Raw genomic sequence first — 26,520 nt, 5'->3', positions numbered from 1 at the left:
AAAGACTGGCCCTGGAGGGGCTGGGGTTGTGGCTCAGTGGTAGAGCACTTGCCTGGCATGTGTGAGGCACTGGGTTCGAGTCTCAGCACCACATATAAATAAGTTAATAAAATAAAGGTCTATCAACATCTTTAAAAAAAATATGTAAAAAAAAAAAACAAAACTGGCCCTGGAGCAGACTTGCTTCTGCACACACACCTTTGACTAAGGGACCTTCTGTCTCCACCTCATCCCGCTTCTCATCCTCTGCAGCTCCCCCTGCAAGAGAGGGAGGAGGTGTGAAAGCAGATGGCCACTGGGGGATGAATGCTCAAAAGAAGTGGGTCTCTAAAATGTCCCTGGACCACCACTACCATCATCAGCACCTGGGGACTTATTAAAGATTCACATTCTCATTTCCCACCCTAGACCAACACTGAGTTATAATCTGAGGGGTGCCGCCCAGCAATCTGTCTTTTGATAAGTCCCTCCACCTGCTGGAGATGCTTTTTAGTGAGTGGACACTTTAATACTTTTTTTTTACCTCCCCACAAACCCTAAGCCCAGTGCACAATACTTACAGCTAGTACCAAACTAAGCATTTTCTACAGTGCTTGTAAACACAGATCTATCCTTAATGAACAATTCATTGTTATAAACACTAAATATATCACTAATAGGTCTGAAGGCAATGACCTAAATGACAGATTTTCCCAGGTTAAGTGAGCAAAGACTATACTAACCAATAATCTGTATTTGCTAGTCAAACAAACACTATGACCAGTAAATACAGAGTTTGTGTAAAACCAGTGGTTCTCCAGTTTCAATATCTATCAGAAACTCCTGGGCCTCACTCTCAGAGGGTCTGATAGGATAGGGTTAGAGAATTTTCATTCCTAACAAGTTCCTGATGATGCTGTTCCTTGCTGCATGGAGAAGCAATCTGATAGTCACAGCTCCAAAGCCCTGAGCCTCCTCACCTCTTAGAAAGGCCCATGGACCTGCTGCATAGCATCACCTGGAGACTCTCAGGAAGGCAAGACCTCAGGCCTCACCCCAGATCTACTGAGTCAGAATCTGAATTTGGAGGGGACCTTGCAGCTGAGAGCCCTAAGTGTAAGGTCACTTTGCCCAATTCACAGCCCTCACACTCTTCAGTAGACCCCTAGAGAGGAGCCTTACCAACTCCACTTATGGGCTAGTTTGTGCAAGGAGTTCTCCCCAAAATGGCCCTCCCACCATACCCACTCACCAGAGGTACTGAGGGGTAGTTGGCCCATCCCCACATTCTTCCAAAGGGGCACCCTTTCGACAGCTTCAAACGTAATACACTAACAGTTGCTGAAAATGAAGAAAAGATGGAGGCAGTTGTGTGAAAGCTGGAGTCAACACAGAGGAAGCAAGGCATGGTGACCTCCACTATTCCTCTGACTTTTTAACATGTTCCCTTGAGGCTGGCGGGCTCCTGACCACTACCCCAATCACTGGCTGCTACAGAAACTAGCTATTTCCTATGTCACTGTCTCAGTGATAAACTGCCCCTGGTTTTAATCCCCAGTACTCAAAAATTAAAAAGAGCACTTTGTGGTCTGCCTTCCAATGGGCTAGGGGCCAAGCCCCCTCCCCACAACTCTCAGGGACACATATCCCCAGACCTGTTTCAGCTCTCTCCAAACCATGGAGTCTGGAGTCCAAATCTTCCTCTACTCGAGAGAAGAATAAGTCCCCTCTCCCTGGAACCAAGAGACCCACTCTGATCCTGCATCAGCAAGAACCCCTTCCTGGCTGAGTTGAGAATTAGTGCACTTCTGATACTTCCTTGGCCTCAAAAAAAAAAAAAAAACAGTTTTAAATTGACAAAATAGCTCAACAGTGACTTGGGTAGAGGCTTAGAGAAAATAAGCAATCTGACACAGCTTGTGGAAGTTACATTTGACAGAGTATATATTCAGCAAAGCAGACCAAGAGAGGTCTAACTGGGAGATGATCAAAAAATGAAGGTGGGGTAGGGGCAGGGGTGCACTGTACACAGAATACGTTGAAGGGGGACTCCCTGGCACTGTTCTACAGAGCCCCTGGGTTGGCATGCTAAATTCAGTCACTTCTTTCAAAGAGATATGCCTCAAGTCAGAGGCGATAATATTATAACATCGGCAAAGGCTGCCAGATCTCAAGAAATCCCAAATGTGGCTTCTTAGGCAACATTTCTTATACTTTCAAATATGTTGCCCTGAAATTCTTTCTAAAATTACAGTGTTGTTGGGCTGGGGTTGTGGTTTAGTGGTGGAGCACTTGCCTCACTCATGTGAGGCCCTGAGTTTGACCCTCAGCACCAAATAAAATAAAATAAAATAAAGGTATTGTGTCCATCTATACCTAAAAATATTTTTAAAAATTGCCATGCTGTTGAAGAAACTGCTTTGATTAGTATACCACTGGATGTCACCAGTACCATTTTATTACAAGTTATATAATAACTTTTATATACCTTGGTAATAGCTATTATTAATAGTTGCTAGAGAACTATTACAGAGTCCATAATAATGACCCAACACCTCACAAGTGCAGATGAGTCATCACTGTAAAATGATGGTCAGCACACGGCCAGGTACATCAGTATCCACTGGTCCAGAAGAGGCTGAGCACAGTAGGGCTGGCCAACAGTGTCAGAGAAGGGAAGACATGTAGAGAAGATGAGGACAGACCTTGAGCTTTATCCTCAACACCACTGCCTTTCCAGTTATGCACAGATAACTTTAATTAGCTGGCATTCTCTAAGATATCAGAGAAAAGGAATCACTTCTTTCTAGGAACTTCTGACCTAAGTGTTGGACAAAGCATTGGTTTAGGCTTCGAATAAGAAACCAGTTTCTTAGCAACCTGATCCAGAATGTAATTTCACAAGAGTTCCTTCTGGTAAAAAATAAAGAAAAAATCCATACCACTTCAGTTATTAAGACTCATAACACAGTATGACCCTTGGGAAATTCAGTTCACCTTTAATAAAAATCCAAACCTAAATGCAAAGAAACAGATGAAATATTATATTACATATGGTTCCAATAGGAATGAGCACACATTGGAGAACAAACCCAAACCATGACCACTGATTTAATTTTTTCATTGTTTTGCATCAACATCATCACATCCTAAAGACACAAACTTTGCAAGGCATTAGGAAATGTCCTTGGCAGTACTGCTGGGTATCAAGGTAAGAGGGGGAGACTACTCATGAATACATTTTCTCTGGAGATAAGTCTATATCCGGGGCAGTTTTCATATTGGCGCACCTACCTCCATTCATCAGATTGTGTTGGAAAAGGTTTTGACACCTGTGAAAACCCCACCAGTAAGAGAAAACATATTTTCACAGATTTTTCTAGATATAATTTCTCCATCCATGACTTATTGCATTTTGGATTAGCCCCAATGTTCTTTTTAATAAATCGTCACAAATCTAGCAGCTTAAAACAGCACAGGGTTAGGAGTCCAAAATGGACTAAACCAGGTTCTCAATTCAGGAACCCACAAGACTGGAAGGGGACAGCTGGACCCTCATCTAGAGGCTCAGCTAGGGTAAGTTCTGGCTTCTAAGCTCCTTTGGTATGTTGGCAAATTCATTCCCTTGCTTTTATATGACTGAAGTTTCCATTTTCCCAGTAGAAAGTTAGTTCCCATTTTCTTGGCAACTGATGAAAGAGGACTGCTTTCAACACTAGAGAACACTGTCCTTACCACCATAGACAGTTCACAATATACTCTTCAAGGTTAGCAGGAGAATTTCTCTCTACATCAAATTTCAAACCCTAAAAGGACTCACCTAATTAGGTCAGGCCCACCCAACCCCTTTTGTAATACCAGCTGACTAGGGACCTTAATTACATCTGCAAAACTCCTTCTGCTATAGAACATAAGTATGTGAGTGATGTTTCATTGTATTTACAAGACTTATACACATTTAAGGGGGGTTATTTGGGGAGTTTGATTATTTCAGGGAACTTGAGGATCCATCCTAGAATTCTGCCTATCATAGCCCCTCACTCGTTGTGTTTCTGATCTGTGAATGGAAGATAAAGCTCCATTTTCAAGATTGTTATAAAGCTTCATTGTGTGTACTTTTCACTAATGAAAGAGTACCAACATGCATCTAATACTATTTTATATGCATTGAGCTCCATGGTGTTCTAATTTCTGTCCACTCTGGAAGGTTATACTAAGAAATTTTGATGCATTTCCCTGTTACTGCATCTTTAATCACATATAGTTTTTTGGCTATTTGTTTTTTAATTTCATCACATTGGTGCAATTTCTTTTCCACCATTTAGTGTAAAAGGACCTGTTCTCCAGGGGATCCATGTCGACAGCTACACTCAGTCGATATGGGGCTGCCTTCTGTAACCCAGCCCTCCCGGTTACCAGAGCATGTGAAATACACTCTGACTCCCAGGATGTGGGATAACAGCCGCTGATGATACCTGAAATTTTAAGCGGACTGGGAATCAAACCCAGGGTTCCACGCATGCTAGGCAAGCCCTCTGCCTCTGAACTACATTCCCAGCCCTAGGTAGGTGCCCTTTTCAATCAGGAAATTATTTTAATGTCTTAGGGAAAAAATAACTATTCAAACCCAAGATTTTAGGGCGCAATGAAGTCTAAAATGGGGAATTTAAGGGTTTTTTTTAGAAGATGATTTGATAAAAAATATTAACACGAGTGGACAAGAGATGGGCAAAGAAACGATGATGGGAAAACTGGTGTCTGAAAAACCGACTCGTAAGCTGTCAACTACTGAACGAGCTACTGAATTCAACCTAAATCATGCTAAGTCAGACTCCAGGAACCCGCTCGGTCTCACTAAGGTCTACCGAAGCCCACTACGTGCCAAGCCCACCACGTACGGGCACTTCAGCTTGTGCGATCCGTGCCGGGAAAGCGCCCCTCAATCTACTGCGGATGGAGTGGGCGGGGAGAGGGTGGAGCCTTGAGGGGCGTGGCCAATCCACCTGCGACCCGCGCGTGGGGGCGTGACCGGAGAGGGGCGGGTCCTAGCGGCGGAAGGCGGAAGTTGCAGTGGAGTCATGTGACCCGGGTAATATGGCCGCTGCCCAGTGAATGCTGCCGGTGCCTGGCGGTAGCTAGTCTCGTGAGCAGTTAGGCGGCCCGGGTCGGGTGAGGAGAAGCTGGCAGCGCGCGGCGGCGGGTTCTGAGGCAGCGCGCGGCGGCTGAGCGAGGCAGACGGGCCCGGAGTGGTTGTGGTCCATGAGACGGCGCCGAGGGCAGCAAGGAGCCGCAGACTCCCCTGTCCCTGGTCCTGCGCCCGCAGCCGCGGGCTAAGGAGTCGCGAGGCTCCGGAGCGCACCCCGAGCTTCCAGTATGAATCCCGAGAAAGATTTCGCACCACTCACGCCCAACATCGTGCGTGCCCTCAATGACAAGCTGTACGAAAAGCGGAAGGTGGCAGCTCTGGAGATTGAGAAGTAAGAGCTATTGGGACCCCCGCCCTGGCTGTGCAGCCTCTGCTGCTCTGCTGCCCCGGGCTGCTTCTCACGCCTTCTCAGTCAGTGTTGCTTTCCCAGGTCTCAGGCCCATAGCGCAGTTCTTAAGAGCTGGAGATTTGAAGTCATGTCTGAGAATCCCAACTTTGATCCTGAATGGTTGTGAGTTGGGCCAAGTTCTGCCCCAAAGGGCTTCTGTGAGAATGAAATGACAATACACACACACACACACACACACACACACACAGTGCCTAGCACAGTGCCTGGCACTTGGTGAGTCCTCAGTGTGGTTTCCATTAAAACAGCAGATCAGTCTCTGGTCTGATGGGAGAAAAGGCTGGTGTTGACCCGCCTGGTTTCTTAGCCAACTTCTAAGAAGTGAAGGGGACTGTTAAGTGACCAAGTGAAGAAATCCAGTCTGAACCTCAGGGGATTGTTTATCTTCTGTCATATCACCCACCCCTGCAGGTAGTAGTAGTGATAATTGTCCTTTCTTGCTTCTGCAGTTTTATTACATGTATGTGGAATCCTGATCTGATAATTTGCTTGTATTCCAGTGTTCAAAGCGGGAAGTGTTTAACTGAGAGTGTCTTGTTTTTACTTTCATATTTTTTCCTACCCAAATTTTAGTGATAAAGTCAGGTGCGTGGCTAATTTCAGAACAGTGGAAAGAAACAGGCTCTGAAACTGAAAGAAAATCAGTCTTAGAGTCAGAAAAGATGAATTGTAGTTCTGCCCTGTCCAGTAGGTAGCCACTGACCAAGTGTAGATATTCAAATTTAAATTATTAAAGATTAAATACAAATTTAAAATTCATTTCTTCAATCATACTACCCATATCTTAAGTGTGCAGTCGCCACATATAGCTATTGGCTACCATATTGGGCAGTGCAGATTAAAAAACTTTTCCATCACTGCCACTGGATAGCCTCAATCTAATACGTGGTATGACATTCATTCTTTGACCTGGGTCAGATTCCTCAACTTGGAGTTTCTTGACTTCAGCACTATGACATTTTGGGACAAATAATAATTCCTTGTAGGCTGTCCTATGCCTTGTAGGATTTTTAGCAGTATCTCTGTCCTTTACCCACTAGATGCCAGTAGCACTCCATCAGTTGTAACAACCAAAATTGACTTAAGCCATTGCCAGAGATTCCCTGAAGGTGCAAATTTGCCTCATCTGAGAAGCACTGCCTTAATTGCTTTTTATTTTAGTTTTCTCCTAAAGGGTTTGAATTCTGATAAGAAGACCCTCCCATTTGACTCTGATATTCACTGTGTCCACTTGTGCTACTTCTCTCATCAGCTACCACTTTCTTGAGTGCTTTCTTTTCTCCAGCTTTCTACTTATCTCTTGGTTCTTCAATGCTACCAAGTCTTAATCAGAATTGTCATACTAAATAGGTGAGCCCAATTATGATATATAGACATATCATGGGTTTTATTGACTTTAAATTGTACTGTGTATTAGGCAGCATTCTACTACTGAATTAAATACCTGAGATAATCATCTCGTAAAGAGAAGGTTTATTTTAGCTCACAGTTTTGGAGGCTTCAGTTCTTGGTCAGTTAGCTCTCATGCTTTTGGACCTGTAGTGAGGCAGCACATCATATCAGAGAGCATTTAATGGATCTGCATCATTTACCTCCTGGCCAGGGCTTGAAAGAGGAAGAGGATGGACTGAGATCCCACTGTCCCCTTCAAAGGCATGCCATCAATGACTGGAAGACCTCCCAGTAGGTCCTCCTCCTTCAGGGTTCCACCACCTTCCAATAAAACTAAACTGAGGACTAAATCTTAGTACATGGGCCTTTGGAAACATTTAAGATTCAAACTGTATCATGCTGGCACCCAGTTTTGTCCATTGCCCACTCAGCTTTTCAGGAATATCTAGTCTTATTCGAGCTTGAGCCATCCATTGGGTCCCTGAATAGAGGTATTCATCTCAGCATTATTGCTGCTTCCAGCACAACTGGCCTAAGTGCTCTTATTCCACAGGTGGCTCTAAAGGGGCTTGTCCTTAATGGGGTTAATTTTGTATTAGACATCATCCTCGATTTGTGGAATTCAGAGCAACTCCCCAAGGGCCTAGCTGGACTGTGAACTTCTTTAAGAGCAGAGGCCCTATTTATTTATCCTCAGCACGTAGCAAGTGCCTAGTGGCATTTGGCATGTGGTGTCCAGATGAATGAAAAGCCACACATTTTTGGTAGAAAAATAGCATTGCAGCCTAAGGACCTTGGCACTTAGAAGTGTGGCCTACAGACAGCAGCTTCAGGAGCTTGTTAGAAAGAAACTCCAGCTTCACTCCAACCTGACCTACAGAGTCACACTCCACAATTTAACAGGATCCCTAGGGATTATTGTACACATGAAAGTTTGAGAAGCACTGTCCTCAAAGATCAACTGTTCTTCACATAGAGTATTGTTATATTTGAATATATTCTTCACTTGGCCTGGTCAAAGTGATCCTTTGCAGACACCCCATAAAAGAAAAGGCAGAATATTGGCAGTTGCTTATGTAGTGTAGACAAGTCAGCTCCATGCTTCAGAAATGAAAGTGCTTAGTCTCGTTCTTAGGTAAATGGGCCCCTCCTAATATACCCTTTTTCTTAAGAGGCTACATGGTACAGTGATTAAGAGCAGCCTGCATGGGTAGTACAGTGGTAGTGTGCTTGCCTGGCATGTGTGTAGCTCTGGGTTCAATCCTCAGCACCACAAAAACAATTAAATAAAATAAAGGCATTTTGTCTATATTCAACTAAAAAAATATTAAAACAACAACAAAAAAGAACAGCCTGGAGCTCAGTCTCTGAGGGTAACTCTGAGCAAACAATAAACTTCTGCCTCAATAACCTCATCTGTAAAATAAGAATAATAGTATTCATAGGGTTGTTTGATTACATCAACTAATGTTGTAAAGTGCTTAGTGCAGTACTAGGTACATTATAAATATTATATAATAGTTTTAATCATTCATAGCATATTTGATGTATCATTTTCCTTCAGCACTGCTCTTATCTCTTTTTGGTTGGCACAACCTCCCAAAGATGTCCTAATCCTTGAAATCCTTGGTTTAAAATGGCAGGTGGCGTTAAGGTTATGAATCAGATGACCTTAAAATAGGGAGAGTATGCTGGATTACCCGGGTGGACCCACTGTCACCCTAAACTTCCATCAGCATGGAAGAGGGAAGCAGGAGGGTGAAAGATTCAACCAGCCGTCACTAGCTTGAAGATGGAAGGGGCCCCCAGCCAGGGAAGGCAGACAGCTTCTAGAAGCTGGCAAGAAAATGTGTTCTCCTGCAGAGCTCTAGAAGGTAAAGCAGCCCTGCCCACACCTAATTTTAGCTCATCAAGACCTGTAGTAAATTTGGGTTCTAAGCCACTGAGTTTGAGGTAATTGATCATAGTTACAAACAGAAAACTGGTAAAACTCTACTGTCATTCTTTCTAAATTTGTTCTAACCTTCACGTCATCTCAGTGTTTGCCACCTCGCAGCAGGAGTTAATAGACTGCTAAAGACCTGGCTGCCCATCAGGTTTGCCCCTGGCTCTCCCAGAGCAAGTAAGATGCCTGCAGCCTCTTTGGCACCCTGAGCCCAACAGTCAGCGTCAAGTGTGATTTTTAAAGGAAAGCCCCAGGGAATGGGATACGGATTCCAAAGGCAAATATTGAGATTAGTTTATGATTTACAAGGAGGTGGAGTTCTCAGGCTTCCCTAGTGCAGTCACAGTCTCTAGCTCAAATGGACCGCTTCAGTGGAGAGTGGGTGAGGGGAAATGAGGAAAGTTGAGAGATGTGAAGCATGCTCTGACTTTTCTCAGAAAGCCCAATCTAAGTGCACAAATGTGCTTGTATTACGCTGCCCAGGCTGCCATAACAAAATTCCCAGACTGGTGACTTCAGCAACAGCAGTTTATTTCTCACAGTTCTGGAGGCTGGGAAATCCAAGCTCAAGGTAGGGTTCATTCCGAGGCCCCTTCTCTTGGCTGGTTGGTGGCTGCCATCTCACATGTGCTCACATGACCACTCCTTTTTTGGCAGGACAGGAGGGCTGGCCCTGATGTTTTTATAAGGATGCTAATCATCTAAGATCAGAGGCCCCACCTTTATAACTTCACTTTATGTCTTTATAAACCCTCTCTCCAAATACAGTCACATTGGGAGTTAGAGCTTCAGCCTTATGAATTTGGGATTGAGGGGACAGTTCAGTCTGTTCAGTGATCATAATGAAACCTAGGAGCCCACATGTATGAAGCACTGTGTGCCCCGCTGTCGGGGGGCAGGTGATAAAGAAACTTCCCTTTGATGGCCATGGGACACCCCTCATCTCACTTCATATGACTGTCCTTTGAGCTAGGAGGTGTTGCCCTATTTTGAGAAAATACAGGCTCCTTGAAGTTAAGTCACCTTCCTGAGATTTCAGGGCGGCTATACCTGGATAGAAAACCCAGGATCATTTATCTCAAAAGACTTCCCCACTACCACAAATGGTTTTCCCTGCCAAGAGGGGGACGCATAAGAAATTTCATACTTGGACATCTCCCTGGCGCTTTTAACTGCTGCTCTAGGTTGTCCAGCGCCCATCTGCTCAGATGACAGAGCCAGAACTGCTTATGGTGTTCCAGTGAGGGTTGTGTGTCATCACGATGACAGGCCTCTCAGAGGCTGAAAATGCAAGGGGGTAGATGCCCGGCTCACCTGTGGCAATGTGATGCTGTGACCAGTATCTGATGGCAAAAGTTGTGAGCCTGTTGTACCCAAGACCTGGACTGCGAGGCACAGTCCAAGGTGACCACACAGTTTCTTAAAGACCAAGGCATTTTGGTTAAGATTGTAGAATGACTGCTTTGGGTTTTGTGGCCTCTCAATTTTAAGGGACATAGTCATTGATCAGTTCTGATGGAAAGGTTGGTAAGACCCTGGGTTATCCTCTCATGCAGAGTTGGGTGTGAGGGAGAAATGCCAGTAGGCACTCTGATTAGCATGGTACTTGCTCTTCTGAGTGTGCTGTCTGGGCACTGTGGATGCAGGGCCGCCTCCTGTTTCACTGCTAGCTGGGATGACACACTCCATGGTCAAGTTTCTAGTGTCTCTGAGCTTTGAGGTACAGCTCCAACCATACTACCTTAAATACGTGCAATCTTGTCTAAAGTTTGAACCTGCAGAGATTGGTGCCCTTTGAGGAACCCCAGGGAGGATTCGGGGTTTAGAGATTCTGAATGATGCCTCTGTGCCTGCTGGAGTTTGGGGGCAGTGTTCCTGAAGCCCTAGGATCAAAGGTTGAACTGTCCCATTTGACGTGGCTTTTTGGAGTCTGCCAAATCTACAGGGAAGACACTGTTTCAGTGACGCAAGACAAGTTTTGGAGTTCAGGTCTGAATTCCACTCAGCTCTGCTATTTATCTGCTGTGGAATCCTGAGCAAATTGCTTAATCCAGTGGTCAGAGGCCGGCAGCCAGGAGCTATCCTGCCCACACACTGTTTGGTTTGGCCTGGATAACATTTTAAATTGAGAGATTTTACAGTGAAATTAGAAGCATGGCTTTCTTTAAGGAATTGGGAGCTGTGGCTGTAGGCCCATGCTACCACACAGGAGATCAGTGGGAACCAGCCCCCTGCCCCACATTGGTCCATTCTCCAGAACCTGCCATCCTCCCTTGGCCTCGCTCATGGCTGACCTCCTTAAGCATTTGTGTTTGTGATCTCTGGTTTAATTGCTCTGTGCCTCAGTTTCCTCATCTTAAAAAATGTACCATGAAAACATTGCACTAATACAAACCAGTCAGTCACAAAAGGCTACATGTTGTATGATTCCTTTTATGCCAGATGTCCAGAAGAAGCAAATCTATAGACAGAAAGCAGATCGTGGTTGCCAGGAGCTGAGGGGAAGAGGTGGGGAAATGAAGAGTGACAGACAGCTAAGGGGTACAGAGTTTCTTTAAGGGAATGGTATGGTTAAAAAAAAAGTTCTTAAATTGGTTGTGGTGATGGTTGCACAACTTTGTGAATATACTAAAAACCACCAAATTGTACACTTTGAAAGAGTGAGTTTATACTATGTGAATTTATCTCAGTTTCTGAAGATAAGTAAGTCAGTGGTGCATCGATTCAGGGTGAGGAAAGCACTCATTACATTATCATCACTGAGATAGAAGTGGACCTCCTGCTTCATCTCTGGCTCCTGTGTTCATGAGATGCTCCATAGACTTGGTCAGCGAAGTCTCAGTCCATCCTCAGAGGCAGATGTTCACTTTTCCCATCCCTCTATTTGGAGAATTGTAAGCTGATAGAAACCAATTACTATAATACACAGCAAAGCAAATGGAGATGTCTCCCCAGATTCTCTTTGGGAAATCACTGCCTGATATGCCATCTGAATACATATGTCACATAGAAAGTATGTCACATAGAGGCTAAGACAGATAATTGGACTTACCGAAGAAGGGGGGCAGCCCCGAGGCCATGCTGAAAGTTTCACAGAACAGGAATGAATGTCAACTCTGGGTTTTATCTCAGAAACTGAGATAAATTCACATACCATAAATCCACTCTTTTAAAGTGTACGATTCAGTGGTTTTAGTATATTCACAAAGTCATGCAACCATCACAACCAATTTAAGAACTTTTTTACCATTCCCTCAAAGAAATCCTGTACCCCTTAGCTGTCACTCCTCATTTTTTTATCCTCCTTGGAACCACAGGAAGAGCAGGTGATCAGTCAGCATTTGCTGGATAAACAGAATGTTGGGTGGTTATGTGGACCACACGGTCTCTCTGCCTCCTTCTGACTTTGCCCTGGTAGTTATCTGAGACTGTGTAATGCAGAGCACCTGAAGCACATTGTCTAGTTTAATTCTCAGAAACTGTGTGAAGTCCTTATGATTACTAATCCTGCCTTGGGGGTAAGACTGTCTCCTATGAACATGTGGGAATTGGAGATAGTGGCTGAAACCTCTGCCACCTAGGACAGAGTTTGGGGCATGTGGGCATCACCAAATGAAACGATTGGAGTTCCATGAAATCATTAAGGTGCTTAGTACTTAGTGGGCATCCAGCAGATGGTAGCACTGATGTTTTTGTGAGGGCATTAATATAACAGCAGGTAAGATTTCAGACCTTGGGGTCAGAAAACCTTAGCGGTGTTTAGTGGTTACTCAGAGCCTGTTTGCTACTGGTCAGAAGTGTTGCTGGATAATTGATTTGTTGGGTTGGGGGGTGATGGGGGTTGCACCCCTATCCCCAGGCCTTTTTTAAAATTTTTATTTATTTATTTATTTTTATTTTTAGACAGAGTCTCTCTGAGTTGCCCAGGCTGACCTTGAACTTGCAATCCTCCTGCCTCAGTTTCCTGAGTCACTGGGGTCACAGGCATGTGCCACCATGCCCAACTTGGATGATTGATTTTTTTTTTTAGACCCACCATCTACAAGTTGTATCACCTTGTATATGTTTCTTAGCTTCTCTGTACCTCAGTTACCCCCAACTATAAAATGGGTATAATGCTGCCTAACTGGATGTCTTGTTCAAAGTTTAACTTACAAAATGCATATACAGCATCCAACACATTGCCTGGCACACGTGTTCAGCCATGGTTGCTCATTTCCTACCTCTGCAGGAGACGGCCAGCTCTAGAGCTCCATTTCAAAGCATCCTAAGTAAGCTCATCTGTACTCACTGTGTGTGGAGGAATGTTCTGAACACTGAACAGCAGGGGAAATGTATGGAGAAAGTGACATGTCACCTGAGGGCTTTAGTCCTGCATGAGGGAATTGCCTTTGTAATTGGGTGTGTTCAGTTTGCAGCTGCAGTGGCTTCAGAAGGTGGCAGGGAGAAATGGTGATACAGCCAAAAGGACAGAGTCTGTAGATGTCAGGAGTTCAGACCCTTAAGTGACCCTGGGAAAGGACTTGGTTCCTCTAAGGCTATTTCAAACCTGGAAGATGATAATAGCTATGAAGGAAGCTGTCCTGAGGAATAACTGGCCACTGAAATATCTAGCATAGAATGAGTGCTTAGGAAGTAATCCACCTTTGTGTAGCCTGTGACTGTCCCCCTCCTGTTATGAAGCCAAGAAATCCTGTGCAGGGCTGTGACTGTGTTTCTCAGACCATGGCCCCAGGGTTCTCTTAGCTGATGACAGTCCAGTACATCCTACCCTGTCCCAGGTGCCTTCTCTCAGGAAGAGGGAATCAGTGTGGCAGTGTTGGTGACATCACAGGCTGTGTTGAGAGTGTGCTGCTGGCCTGCATTGGGGTTCCTGTCTTCTGAGGGAATGAGTGTTTCTACCTTCCTGCCAGACCTCTGACAAGTGACCCCGAGAAGGCATCTCACTAATAGAGGCCTGCCCCCACAACACTTTTGTGGGAAAATCAGGAAGAAGTAGGTTCTGTTCTCTGGTGTATAGAGCAGTAAAGTCTGCCTCAGATCCCCCCAAGCAGTAGATGAAAGGAGAGACAACATGGAAATCTCTTGAAGAGAGACTAGGCCTGGAACTAGGGGTACCTGTGTTAAACTTCACTGTCCTGCTTCCATTGTCGTGCTTTTCTTCTCTCTGCACTGTCTCTGTGAAACCAAGCCACGGTCTGGTGAGAGGCAGTCTTGAGCACCCTGCAGGAGGGAGCGCACCCCTCTGCCCTCAGCAGGTGCTCTTCAGGTCTCATCCTGGCATGTGCATCTTTCCCCAGCCACCAGCCATTGCTGTGGTGAGCTGGGCCCTTCTCAGTGTGCACCTGGGGATCCCAGGAGGGTGCCCTTTGCTCCTGCTAACTTGAGTGATAAGACAAGGGGCTCAGTACTGTCCAAATCCCATGCTGATTGTCCCAGCAGGATATCCCAGTGCCACCAATGTGACATCGTGGGACTTTGCCCATGTTTGCCCTACAGCTTGTACCTTCCATCTGCTCTGTTGGCCTTCACAGGGTCAATCTACTGGAGGTAGTTTTTGATTCCCCACCCACTATATACATAGCACTAGACAGGGATGTAGCTAAGTGTGGCACAGTCCTCAAGGACTCCATCAGAGTATTGTGGAGATAGAGGAATTTAATGGGTGAAATCTCCCAGCACATTGATGGGCACAGGTGAAGGATCAGAAGAGAAGTGCTCACTTTATGGGATAGTTGGGGAAAGCAGGGGGCTGCACTTGAGTGGAGTGTGGAAAGGAATGGAAATTTGTCCCAGAAGATGGGACAGATAGGAAGTAAAGATGGAGTATACCACGCAGGGCTCAATAAAAAGGTGGGCCTGGCTGGAAAGTTCATCTGACCTTGTTTTGATTGCCCCTCCCATGTCAGCTAAGAAGGGTGGGCTTGATTCATGGACAGATTCTTCCTGCTTGTGGCCCAGGGAATGGCCCCAGGACAGGCCTGGTGCTCTCTGGGATGGTGATGCTGATGAGAACATTTCTCATAGTTTCCCCTCCAGAAGGAACCATTGTTTTTCTGAAGATCAAAAATATTCTATGCTGGCCGGGCATAGATCATGTATACCTCTTATCCCAAGAACTCAGATGAGGTAGGAAGATTGCAAGTTCAAGGCCAGCCTCTGCAACTTAGCAAGACCCTGTCTCAAAATTGTAAAAAGGGTTGGGGATGTAGCTCAGTGGGAATTATCCCTGGGTTCAATTCCCAGTACCACAAGAAAAAAAAAAAAAAGAGTCTACCTTTAATGCAAGAGTGCAGACATTAAAGACTTGGGGTGCCCATGGTCATAGGACTTAAATGAGCTGCCATTTTTGTAGTGACCTGAGTTGCCACAGTTGAACCTTGATAGGGTTGGGCAGAGGAGGCCTCAAAGCTGGTGTCCAGCAAGGGAGAACGGTGCTGCTGGGCTTACAAAGGGTGCCAAGCCCAAATATCCCCATTTCCCATCTGCTGCCTTCTGGAGGCCTGTCGCTCTTGCAAGTGTCCCTCTGACACCATTCCTTCTGCCCCCAACATCCAGGCACTCTGTGGGCCATTGTTGTCTTCAGAGCTCCCTAAGCACCATTCAGATCCACTGCCCACCATGGCAGGAACTCCTGAAGTTCACATCTGCCCCTGCTCACCGCCCTCTGTGACTTCTCACTGCCACCAGAGTTGAGACGCCAGTTCCTTTGCCAAGCGTTCAGGTCCTGCACTGCTTAAGGAGCCACTTCTCCATGCCTGCCACCTACTTCTCTACCTGTGGCCTTTGCTTGTACCAAACCAAGTGCCTGTCCCTCCTGCCCCAAGTCTTGGTTCAACCTCATCCTGAACAGCCCCAGAACAAACACCTACTCATCCTTCAGAACCCTCCCAAAGCTAACCCTCGGGAGACCTCACTACGTTCTCTCCTGCAGACTCCAGACATTCTTCTGGCCTGCCTCACTTCCCTGCACTCTGCTTAGCAGGTTTGCACCATAGTTCTGGAGAACTCTTTTGTGTCCTCCCTTACCTCGGCAAGAACCCCTCAAGGGCAGGGAATGCATCCCAATGTGGCCCCAGTTGCTCAGAGAATGTCTGTAACCTGAAAGGGGAGATAGGAGAGGACCGTTCCAGGGACGCCTGTGCTGCAGGGAGGCTGGGCCTCCTCTTAGAGGGTGTCCTCACTCCCACTCTGGGTGCTGCTGTGACAGGCGGGCTGTCTGCCCAGGACTGGAGGGGCATAACTACTCGCGGCATTGCTGTGGTGTAGCCCCACATCCTGGATTCTTCAAGAACAAGGACATACAGGTTCTGAATTGCAGAATTTAGGAAACTGTTGTGAAAGCCATTTAAAACTCAAGCTAAAAACAAGTTATTTGCTCTTTTCCAACTGTATTCACAAATTCACTGGGCAGTGTAAAAGTTCCAGTTCAGTGTCTCGGATTTAAAAAGTGTTCAGCTGTTGCATTGGCCGGGAATCGAACCCGGGCCTCCCGCGTGGCAGGCGAGAATTCTACCACTGAACCACCAATGCTCCTGCTGCCTGCAGCTGTGAGGCACCTCCCTTTAACTCCCTTCACCTCCCTGTGTGTATGCTGAGTCATAGATTGTGAGACCAGTCACTGATGCTGCCACATCAGCACAGCTGTAAGAACAGAAAGCATAGGCTTCAAAGCAAGAGGGAGCAGGCAGGAACCAGCGTGTGTGTGAAGTGGACTTGTGGTCAGGCCTCCAGACAAGCTAGAGCTCAACCAAAAGCACACTGAGGCTCAGGGTGACTCTCCCTTCTGATGTTAGTGTCTTCCCATTTCCTCCCCTCCTGTGTTGAGCCATTTTACTGCTCTCAGGTTTCACACCGTCTTCCTGCTGGCATTTCAGGCGTCCCTCTCCAACTAGAGACATGGAGACAGCTCTTGCAGCTTCTCTGGAAAACCCAGAGGCTCTGGCTGGGCTCACTGATTAGGCATGTGTGGGCCTAGATTCACAGATGCCTTTTGGCTGCTGCAGGCCTCCTGTGGTTGAGGAGACTGACTCTTCTCACAGCATCTCTGTGTAAGGAAACTGGCCAGAAAGAGCAAAAGAAAAAAAAACACTGCACTGCATTGGCCGGGAATCGAACCCGGGCCTCCCGCGTGGCAGGCGAGAATTCTACCACTGAACCACCAATGCTCCAGCTGTTCTTTGGAGCATCTGCAGGGGCCTCCTCACCACGCTGTCTGTAACACTCAGGAGCTCTGACAAATCACTGGGCCTCACCTGGCTGGCTTGTCAAGTTTGGGAGACCAGACAGGTTTATGTGGATCCATCCTTGCCAGGCTTAAGATTTACACTGCTTCTTCAGAAGGTGGGGCCTGTGAACTAGCGTTCAGCTTCCTCTGGAGGCCCCTGACTCACCCGGAAACATCAGAGCAGGAGGCACCTCACAGGCTATTTGTGCTGCCCATTCCTGAAACACCTCTGCTCCACCATCCACTAGCTCAGGGCCTGGCACACAGAAGATGTTGCATATGACTTCCTGGATTAAATCTTTAAACCATTGTCCAATCTGTCTTTGAAAAGCCTTTTTGCAGGAGTAGTCACTGTCCCACACAGGAGGGGAGGGAATGGGAAGAAACATGTTTTTGAACAACTCTGATTTCTAGAATGTTCCTGACGTAGAGCTGGAACCACACAGACAGATCTAACTTTTGGACATGACTGTCCTTAAAATTCTTTAAGATAACTAGAGATTCTCATTTATGCAACAGGCAAGCAATGTACCTGCTATGACTGGATGCAAAGCAATCAGAGCAGGTGCTGGGCAGTTACTTTTAAAGTTCTTGATCTCTGGCTACCCTCTGCTAGTAGCTCCCGGTGCCCCCCCCCCCAACATCTCCCAGTCACCTGCAGGCTTTTAAAGTAGTGTTCATGTGCTCCCCAAAATCCATAAGAGACTTTCCCTTTACCTTAATGTGAAATCCATTCTCCTAACTGGAGATGCAGGCCCACCTGGCCAGCCCGGCCTAGTTGATTTCCCGCTGCTCTTCTGTCCCCTGGGCTCAGACAAGTTCATAGCGTCCCCTCACCACCTTTGCTCACACAGTTCCTTCTGTCCCCACCTCCTTCACAATTGACTCATATCCCACTTCTAGGACACCTTTCCTGACCTCTTGAGCCAGGGCTCCCACGTTAGCATCTGGTGACTCGTGCACCATTGTCCCATGTGAGGCTTCTCCTTGCAGAGGTGCTGTGAGCTTCTCAAGGACACAGGGTTGGCCTTCATGTGTCAAGGGCTTTGAGAACAGAGACCTCGGCTCTTCTCCACATACCTTGGGAGGCATCTCCTGACCCCCTTGCAGACATGCCCTCCCACCTGCTCCTCCTCCCCCTCAGGATCCCAACCCAGTTCCACACCTTAAAGACACCATCTGGTCCTTCCCCCTCCCTATGTTACTTGGGCTACTAATGTTCTTCTGTTTAATTCTGGAAACAATTCCTGTGTTCTCTTGCTGCCCAAACCATTTTTCAGACCCTGTTTATCCAACAGGTGTGCTGTTCTGAAGGGTTTCTTCCTTGGCCTCAGTCTCCTGCTGCCAAACCAGCCCCAGCCCAGCTTCTCCAGGCTGCAGCCAATGGTAGCTAATGAAAGCATAGGTCGGGCTTGGCACTCCCTGGCAGGAAAACCGCCAGGGGTCCTCTTTTCCTTACCTGTCTCCTTCCCTCCGCCCAGACTCCTCATCCTTCTCTGTCTCATACCTTGTTGGCACTCCATGCCTTTGTCCAGGATCTTCTCTGTGCTCCATATGCTCTGTGCTAAGGTTTGGATGTTGTGTGCCCCCCACCCCAAATTTCATGTATTAGGAGGAGTGTAGAGAGGTGGAGACTTTTAGAGATGGGGCCTAGTGGGACATCCCTACGACAGTGGGACAGAGCCCTCCAAGGGATTAAGGTGTTCTCCCACCACCCCTTGGTAATTCTTGCCAGAGGGTTATTCAAGGCTGATCCTGGCCCTGCCCAGCTCTGACTTGTGTAGAGATGTGATCCCTTCCTCCCAGATGTGTTCCTACTGTTGCCATGCATGAGGTGACACATCCAAAGAGGGCCCTCACCAGAACTGAGCTGATGTAGATTCCATGCCTTTGAATCTCCAGAACTGTGAGCTAAATAAACATTTTTCTTCATTAGTAGCCTTCCTTGGTTATTTTGCTGCAGCAATGAGAAACATACTCCTGCCTTCTTCTCCAACTGCAATATGCCGGTTAATGTTTTGAAAATCTGACTCAAACGGGACCTCCCCATCAGCCCTCCTTGACACCCAAGGAGACTTAGCTTGTTGCATATCTTACTTCTCTGGTAGCATGCACACCACTTTGCCACACTACTTGTTTGTATGTGGATCTTGCTCATTAGACTGGGGCATGATTCAAATGTGAGACCCCAGCACCATCTCTGAAATGGTGACACTGATGCAGAGGACTTCCTGGATGTATGAATGTAAAGTTGAACAAGTATTCTGTCAAGATGGTTGATCGTCTGATAGTGCATTGTATTTTTGGTCCCCAAGAAGACATTTGATTCACTCTCTCTCAGATTCCTGGAAGTGAGACAGTGCCATTGTTCCTCATTCCTTAGTACACAAAAGGAAACTGAGACCCAGAGAGTAGGGAAACAGCCATGACCCAACCAGCATCTCCCAGCCTGCAGCAGAACTGAGAGGACGTGCCTAGAGAGGGCTGCCTCCCAGTTCCTCTTTCTAAACAGGTCATCTCCCTTTCCCAACCCAACCCGGAGCCCACCACAGCAGGGTAGCATGGTCCCACAGCTCCCTGTCCTCTCTCTTCAGGCTGGTGCGGGAGTTCGTGGCCCAGAACAACACCGTTCAAATCAAGCATGTGATCCAGACCCTGTCTCAGGAGTTCGCCCTGTCCCAGCACCCCCACAGCCGGAAAGGGGGCCTCATCGGCCTGGCTGCCTGCTCCATCGCTCTGGGAAAGGTGGGCTTTCTGTTGAGAGACAGACACCAATGATGACCTTTCCACTGACTGAGACATGCAGCAGCTTTCCTCCCAAGACCAGCAGGGCACTTCAGACTTACGACCACAGGCTGCCTTTGTGACCTTGCAACCGCGTCCCTAGGCATGGCCCCACTCCTGGGGGCTGGCTTGGGAAGGGTCTTTGAGCTCAGCCCTTGCACCGAGGCTGAGCATCTCCAGACTGCAGGCATGTCAGCTGGCACCACAGGTGCAGGGCCTGGGGCCTGTCTCTTTCTGAACTGTCTTCTCTTCTCCCGCCCCATCACAGGACTCGGGGCTCTACCTGAAGGAGCTGATCGAGCCTGTGCTAACATGCTTCAATGATGCAGACAGCAGGCTGCGCTACTATGCCTGTGAGGCCCTCTACAACATCGTCAAGGTGGCCCGCGGTGCCGTGCTGCCCCACTTCAATGTGCTCTTTGATGGACTGAGTAAGGTAACTGCTCCTCCTGGCTGGCTGGCCTCCGTCACCTGCCTAAATTACCTTCGGGGACTTGGTGCTTGGGGCCCTCTTCCCAGATGCAAGCAGAGTAGACTAGCATGTTGCGAGGAACACACTGCTGGATCAGTGGCATCTAATTTTTTTAATGGGTTTATGTTGACAGCTTTTTTCACTTCTCTGTTTATCATTGTTATGGTACTATTCGAGAGTATCAGTGTTGCACACGGGGGAGGAGAAAAGCTGATTGAGATACTCCCCTCCCTGGCAGAAGGTGAGAAGGGGTCCCTGCCATCCAGGGAAGAGATGGGGATTATTCTGGCTCCCAAGTGCTCTGGGAGAAGCTCTCCTACTGCTCTAGGCACCTCCAGCCCTGTGGAGTCGCCCTCCCTGGAGCGCAGAGCGACTGCAGCCCTGCTGCCCTGCTGAGGAGTGCCACAGGCACATCTGGGCACCAGCATCGCAGCCAGCCGCACCCAGCTCAGGAGTGAGGGGCACCTGACATTTTAAGATGGGGAAGGCTGGGGACAGGCCAACCAGAAGCAACCTCCTGGCCCAGACACAGCAGGGCCTGGAAGGCAGGAGTCCTCTGCACCCTGTTCCTCAGCCAGGTTCTGTTTTGCCTGCCCCTCCCCCTCCTCAGAGGTGCCTGCTGGTGTGAGGTGCACTGCGGCCTTGGCTGTGGCTTTGCAGTAGCTCCTTGCTTCCATCTGACTGGCCATTGCCTCTGTGTTTCTCTTCTATTTCTGTGCCTGGTAGTTGGCTGCTGACCCAGACCCCAATGTGAAAAGTGGATCTGAGCTCCTAGACCGCCTTTTGAAGGTATTTGTACTTTGTCTCGCTTTTGCTTTTAGAATCTATTCCTTCTGTCTGTCTGTACAGCTTAGAATTCTATCACTGGGGGTGTTCTTCCTAAATTAAAAACGTCTTAAATTTGCAGTGAAGCTTACTGTTCGGTGTGCAGTTTGATGACATATACAAAGTTCTCTCATCACTGCAAGTACAATGCAGAACTGTGACTTCCTCCTGAATGTCCCTATGTTTTATTGCCCCCACCCAGAGCAAAGGAGTTCACCTTCCACACCACCCATCCCAGGCAGTGGGGGCTGGGTGTTGAATCCATACTACAGGAAGGAGGGTTTTGCTATTCATTTTATTCTCTTGTCTTTGATTCCTACTGTTAGTCTCCTGTTTTGCTGCCCTATGCCTGTGGACAGAAGGGATTCTCCATGTACCTCTCCATGTACCTCTCCATGATAAGCTCTATCATTTCCTTCATGGTTACCTGACCCCTGGAGCCAGCCCAGGGCCAATAAGGCCTGATCTCTGGCTCTCAACAGCTCATGGTGCTTTGGTCCACAGGACATTGTGACTGAGAGCAACAAGTTCGACCTGGTGGGCTTCATCCCCTTGTTGCGGGAGAGGATTTATTCAAACAACCAGTATGCCCGGCAGTTCATCATCTCCTGGGTAAGGTCTAGGGCCTGGCACACTTCCTCCAGCCAGAGAGCCTGTGGTGGAGTCACTGTGGCTCTCTGGCACACAATTGGCAGTTCCTTTGACAACAAGAAGCCTCCCTATGACCTCTGTAATAGCCGTAAGCACCTGATACTCCAATTATACCTTGTCCAGCTTTGCCCCCAAAGCCCATCCTGTGTGCCCGTGAAGGGATACACTTCATTCCTTGTTCTAGAAAGCACCCAGTCTTCTCTGAAGCCAGTAATGCCACCTTCAGCAGTCACACCTTGTCTACCTCATCTGTCCTTCCCCCATCAGTTTCCTTCTTCACAGGCATCTGAATCTCCTTGGGGTCAAACTGCCATTCCCCTGCATGTTAGTCAAAAAGACCACTCTCTCAGGAACACCTACAGGACCATGACTCGCTGCCTCTGCAGGGTCCTTCACTGCCCATGTCCCAGGGCCATGGCGAGGCAGAGAAGAGTCGCTCAGCCTGGGCCAACTCTTCCTTCTCCTTCTTCCCTTGGTCAGATCCTGGTTCTGGAGTCTGTGCCAGACATTAACCTGCTTGATTACCTGCCAGAGATCCTGGATGGACTCTTCCAGATTCTGGGTGACAATGGCAAGGAGATTCGGAAAATGTGAGTGGAGGGGAGGGCAGGCAGCTACCTGCTGGGCCCTGAGGGTGCCCATGGACCCACGCCTAATGACAGCAGCAGGAGAGCCCAGAACTCACCCTTTCCTTCCTGTGTGTGTACTTCCTGCTTAGGGAACAGAGCACTTACCAAATTACCACCCCCCACTCCAAACAGTATCCATCCAACAAGGGTGTGAACCCAGAGCAGAAAAGGCCCTGACTGAGGCTCTTCCAGCTATGGCTGACACACGCTATTGTCTTCCTCCTTTTCTCACTGGTAGGTGTGAGGTGGTTCTTGGAGAATTTTTGAAGGAAATCAAGAAAAACCCTTCCAGTGTTAAGTTTGCTGAGATGGCCAACATATTGGTGATCCACTGCCAGACCACAGGTGAGTGCATGAAGGTCCCATAGCCGCCACCTCTTCGCCAGAAGCCCCTTCTCTCATTTCTCAGCTTCAGTGAGCAGGTAGGAAGGAACCCTGGTAGGACAGGTAACCACTGGGAGCCTTGAAGTGGCAGGTCTTTGTAAGGGAAAGATCTGTGTTCCTTACTGACCTGGAGACCATGTCAGTTGGTCTGGGCTAGAATATAAGATTTGGAGACCTTCTTGCTCTTAGGCTTGGCCTCAGTATTGAGAACTAGAATTCTCAGAGGTCTAGATTTTGTATCCATTAGCTTCTGTTAGGCATCAAACCTTAATTCATTAAAATAACAGTTGCTGGTTATTGGTCATAAGTCTACAAGTCAGCTGGATGGTTTTATTCCCCTAGGCCAGGCCTGATAGTGCACCTAGAGTCAACTTAAGGTTGGCTGGAGCTGGGTGGTCTGGCATGGCCTCTCATGTCAGGGAATCAGCTGGCTATCAGCTGGGGCAGTGGGGGCAGTTGGTCAGGGTGTTTCATCCAGTGAGTTAGGCCAGGCACGTTCATGTGGTATCAGTAGGGTTCCAAGAGGGGCAGGAAAAGTAGGCAAGATCTCTCAAGACCTAGACTTGAACCAGTCACACCACCACTGCCACCACATGCTCTTGGCCAGAGTAGCAAGGCCAGTCCAGATGCAAGGGGAGGGAGATGAACTACACTTCTTTCTGAGAGGAGATACAAAGTTGCATTACAGAGACAGGCAGGAGAGGAAGGGAAGAGAACCATGGCTGTTTTGACTGGGTAGTCTCAGAATTGTCATTCCCTCCCAACTTGCTATACAGGTGGACCTTTAGAAGGTAGGCCACATGGGTAAGGGAGTATTGGCAAGAATAGAGGCAATGAAACCCCTGCATTCCCCTGTCCCATCCTGCACTTGGGGTGGGAGGGAGCCGTCCAGCTGTTTGTGCTGACCCTCTGGAATACACCGATTCCCTTTTCAGATGACCTCATCCAGCTGACCGCCATGTGCTGGATGCGGGAGTTCATCCAGCTGGCCGGCCGGGTAATGCTGCCCTACTCCTCTGGGATCCTGACTGCTGTCTTGCCCTGCCTGGCCTATGATGACCGCAAAAAAAGTATCCTTTGCTCTGGAGTAAAGAAACGAGGACAGCCCCAAAGGAGACTGTGAAGTGCAGTGTCCCTGAATGGGGGAAGGGGGTTCTCTTAGGATCCATCACACCTCCAGATAGTCCCTAGCTTCGAGGGAGCAAGAGATAGAGCTACATATGGCTTGGGAAAGCCAGGCATGCAGAGCTGATGCTGGCTATTTCCAGTCCTGTACTGGTCACTTAGAGATCCGGAGCAGCTCTCATGAGTGCCAAGCTCACCCTGCTACACTGCAAATGGGGGAGATCCTGTTAGTGGAAGAGCCACCAGGGAGGGACTCCATGAGAAGAAAGACAAGCATCTCACAAGGGCACCAGTATGGCAAGGAGAACAGGAACTTAGGTCACACTGCTGGTCTGCTCTCCAACAGCCTCTGGGAGCACTGAGCCGCTGAATAGGAAGACCAGTGGCCTCGGTTTAAGGAGGGCTCCTGCGTGTGACTGCCCCTTACATCAGTGAACACAGGCATTAAGGAGGTGGCTAATGTGTGCAACCAGAGTCTGATGAAGCTGGTCACTCCCGAGGACGATGAGCCAGATGAGCCGAAACCAGCGGTACAAAGGCAGACAGAACCCAACCCTGAGGACTCCCTGGCAAAGCAGGAGGGGACAGCCAGTGGTGAGTGGACACCTTCCATGGAGGGCTCTGGAGACTTACCTTGCAGCTGCACTTACATTTGTTAACTCATTTAACTCTGGTCAGCACCCTGTGAAGCACAGCTGTTAACTATCCCCATTCCTCAGGCTCTGGCGGCTCTAAGTGGTGGAGTTGAAATAGGAACCCATGCTCTTAACCCTGCCTCGAAGACCACTGCATCTTGCTCTTAATCTTTTCCTGAGTTTAGCCAAAGTGGATTGTTGTTTTGGAGCATAGCAGGAGTTCCAGGCTACACAGTTTGATTCTTGGCCATCAACAGCCCGCCATTGGGCTGCCTCTACTATGTGAGTCATTCTCCGGGAAGGAGTGTCAAAGAACTGGTTTACTCAAGTGCCTGGGAATTCCACCCAAGTCAGTGCCTTTAAACTATACATTACTCTTGTCAGACTCTTCAGGCATTTTTTTTTTTCTTGTTTTCCATAACATAAAACCATTCTCATGCTGATTGGGGTCTGGAGTTGTACTCTTAAGTGTAATGTATCATTCTGCCATCTTCATATCTCTTGACCCCTGCCCTTACCGAACAGTCAGTCAGCTTTGGGGTGATATCTTCCGTTGCAGAAGCAGGCAGAGAGTAAGTTGCTGCACATCTGGCTCAACTCTAAGGTATCAGTAAGGCCTGGAACCTGACCCAGGAGCCAAAGAGCTACAAAGCATTTTTTCCCGTTGTCTTTCATGAACTTCTCTTGAACATCTGAGCAAAATGTGAGACATACATGATCTGTAGTCAGCCTTCTGTGGGTTTGGCTGATAGAATTGAGCAACATTCCTTGCTGGACCTGTCTCTGGTGTCAGATTACACCTGTGCCACACTGTTGTGAACCAGAGCTGCAAAACAGCTGTAGGCAGAGCAGCATGCAGCTGTAGCATTGGTGGTTCAGTGGTAGAATTCTCGCCTGCCACGCGGGAGGCCCGGGTTCGATTCCCGGCCAATGCAACCTCTTTATTTTCCCTTTTAGGTCATTTTTCTAAGCTTTCTTCAAGCAACTGCCTACTCAGGAAATCATTACTCTAAACCACGATACATTCTGGCTCTGGATTTTACTGCTCTGTAAACAGCATTTCAGCAGATGAAAAGCACACTTTATAGTAGTTCCCAGGAATGGCAACAGCAAATTTGACAGCCTCTCATTCACCCTTAGCCCTGCTCAGCTCATAACTAGCCACCCATTCTTTTTACCAAGTTGAGCAGGAGAGAGTCCCAGAAAGCCAAAAGGCAGGGGTGGGCAAGCTCATCCCAGCCTCGCTATTCACTCTTCCCCTCTCCGTTCCCCTACTTCTGGCCTTGCGCCACTTGGCTACGACAGGAACCTCCTGCCTGGTCTTCCTCTTTTAGTGTCTGACTTCCAAAGTTCAGTCTGTGCTGATGCAGCCATAGCAAGTGTTCTTCATGGCATGTGCCAAGTGAGACCTCTGCATGTGCATCGGGGAGCACGTGTGTACACACACACACTCACACACACACACACACACCTCCAGTCTCTCCTTCCTTCCCTAACCACAGGGCAGCCTCTCCTTTGTGCCCTGTGCTCCCAGCTCCTCTCCACCTGCTACGGCTCCCACTTGGCCCTGCCACTGGTGGGAGGTGGGGTCAGGCAGCCCAGAGTCCTTTCCCGAACTCTGAGTTCTTGTAGCACCTAACATTTCAGCCTGTCATCAGTGAAATTCCCTCATTGTCTCAGATGTCACAGCAAAGATTCTGGGGTTCACATAATCTGCCTGAATCTTGGCTCTGCTTACTACATACCTCCTCCCCTTGAGTCCTGCTTAGCCTTTCTAAGGCCTAGGTTCCCTATTTGTTAAGTAGGGTGTTAATCTAATACCTTACCATAGTGTGGTTGTGAGTTTCAAAGATTTTTGCATGTATGGCACGTGGCAGACACTCTCAGCATCAAATACTTTAGCGTGGTTGTTCCTCAGCT

General features: G+C 47.8%; 1 protein-coding gene across 2 annotated transcripts in view; it reads left to right on the top strand.

Moving 5' to 3' along the window:
• Window positions 1-5,049: 5,049 nt before the first annotated feature.
• Window positions 5,050-26,520, top strand: part of VAC14 (VAC14 component of PIKFYVE complex) — a 102,276-nt gene continuing 80,805 nt past the window's right edge. The window contains exons 1-9 of one of the 2 annotated variants that reach the window (XM_079117092.1): window positions 5,050-5,456; window positions 19,690-19,840; window positions 20,148-20,315; window positions 21,078-21,140; window positions 21,681-21,788; window positions 22,308-22,417; window positions 22,695-22,801; window positions 23,776-23,910; window positions 24,407-24,559. In XM_079117092.1, the coding sequence (XP_078973218.1) occupies window positions 5,353-5,456; window positions 19,690-19,840; window positions 20,148-20,315; window positions 21,078-21,140; window positions 21,681-21,788; window positions 22,308-22,417; window positions 22,695-22,801; window positions 23,776-23,910; window positions 24,407-24,559 (1,099 nt within the window). In that variant the 5' untranslated portion in view covers window positions 5,050-5,352. The remainder of the gene's footprint in view (window positions 5,457-19,689; window positions 19,841-20,147; window positions 20,316-21,077; window positions 21,141-21,680; window positions 21,789-22,307; window positions 22,418-22,694; window positions 22,802-23,775; window positions 23,911-24,406; window positions 24,560-26,520) is intronic. The other variant, XM_079117093.1, reaches the window with a different exon arrangement.

The sequence above is a fragment of the Sciurus vulgaris genome (assembly GCF_902686455.1).
Source record: "Sciurus vulgaris genome assembly, chromosome: 17".
NCBI lineage: Eukaryota > Metazoa > Chordata > Mammalia > Rodentia > Sciuridae > Sciurus > Sciurus vulgaris.
This window is presented reverse-complemented; position numbering and strand designations above follow the sequence as displayed.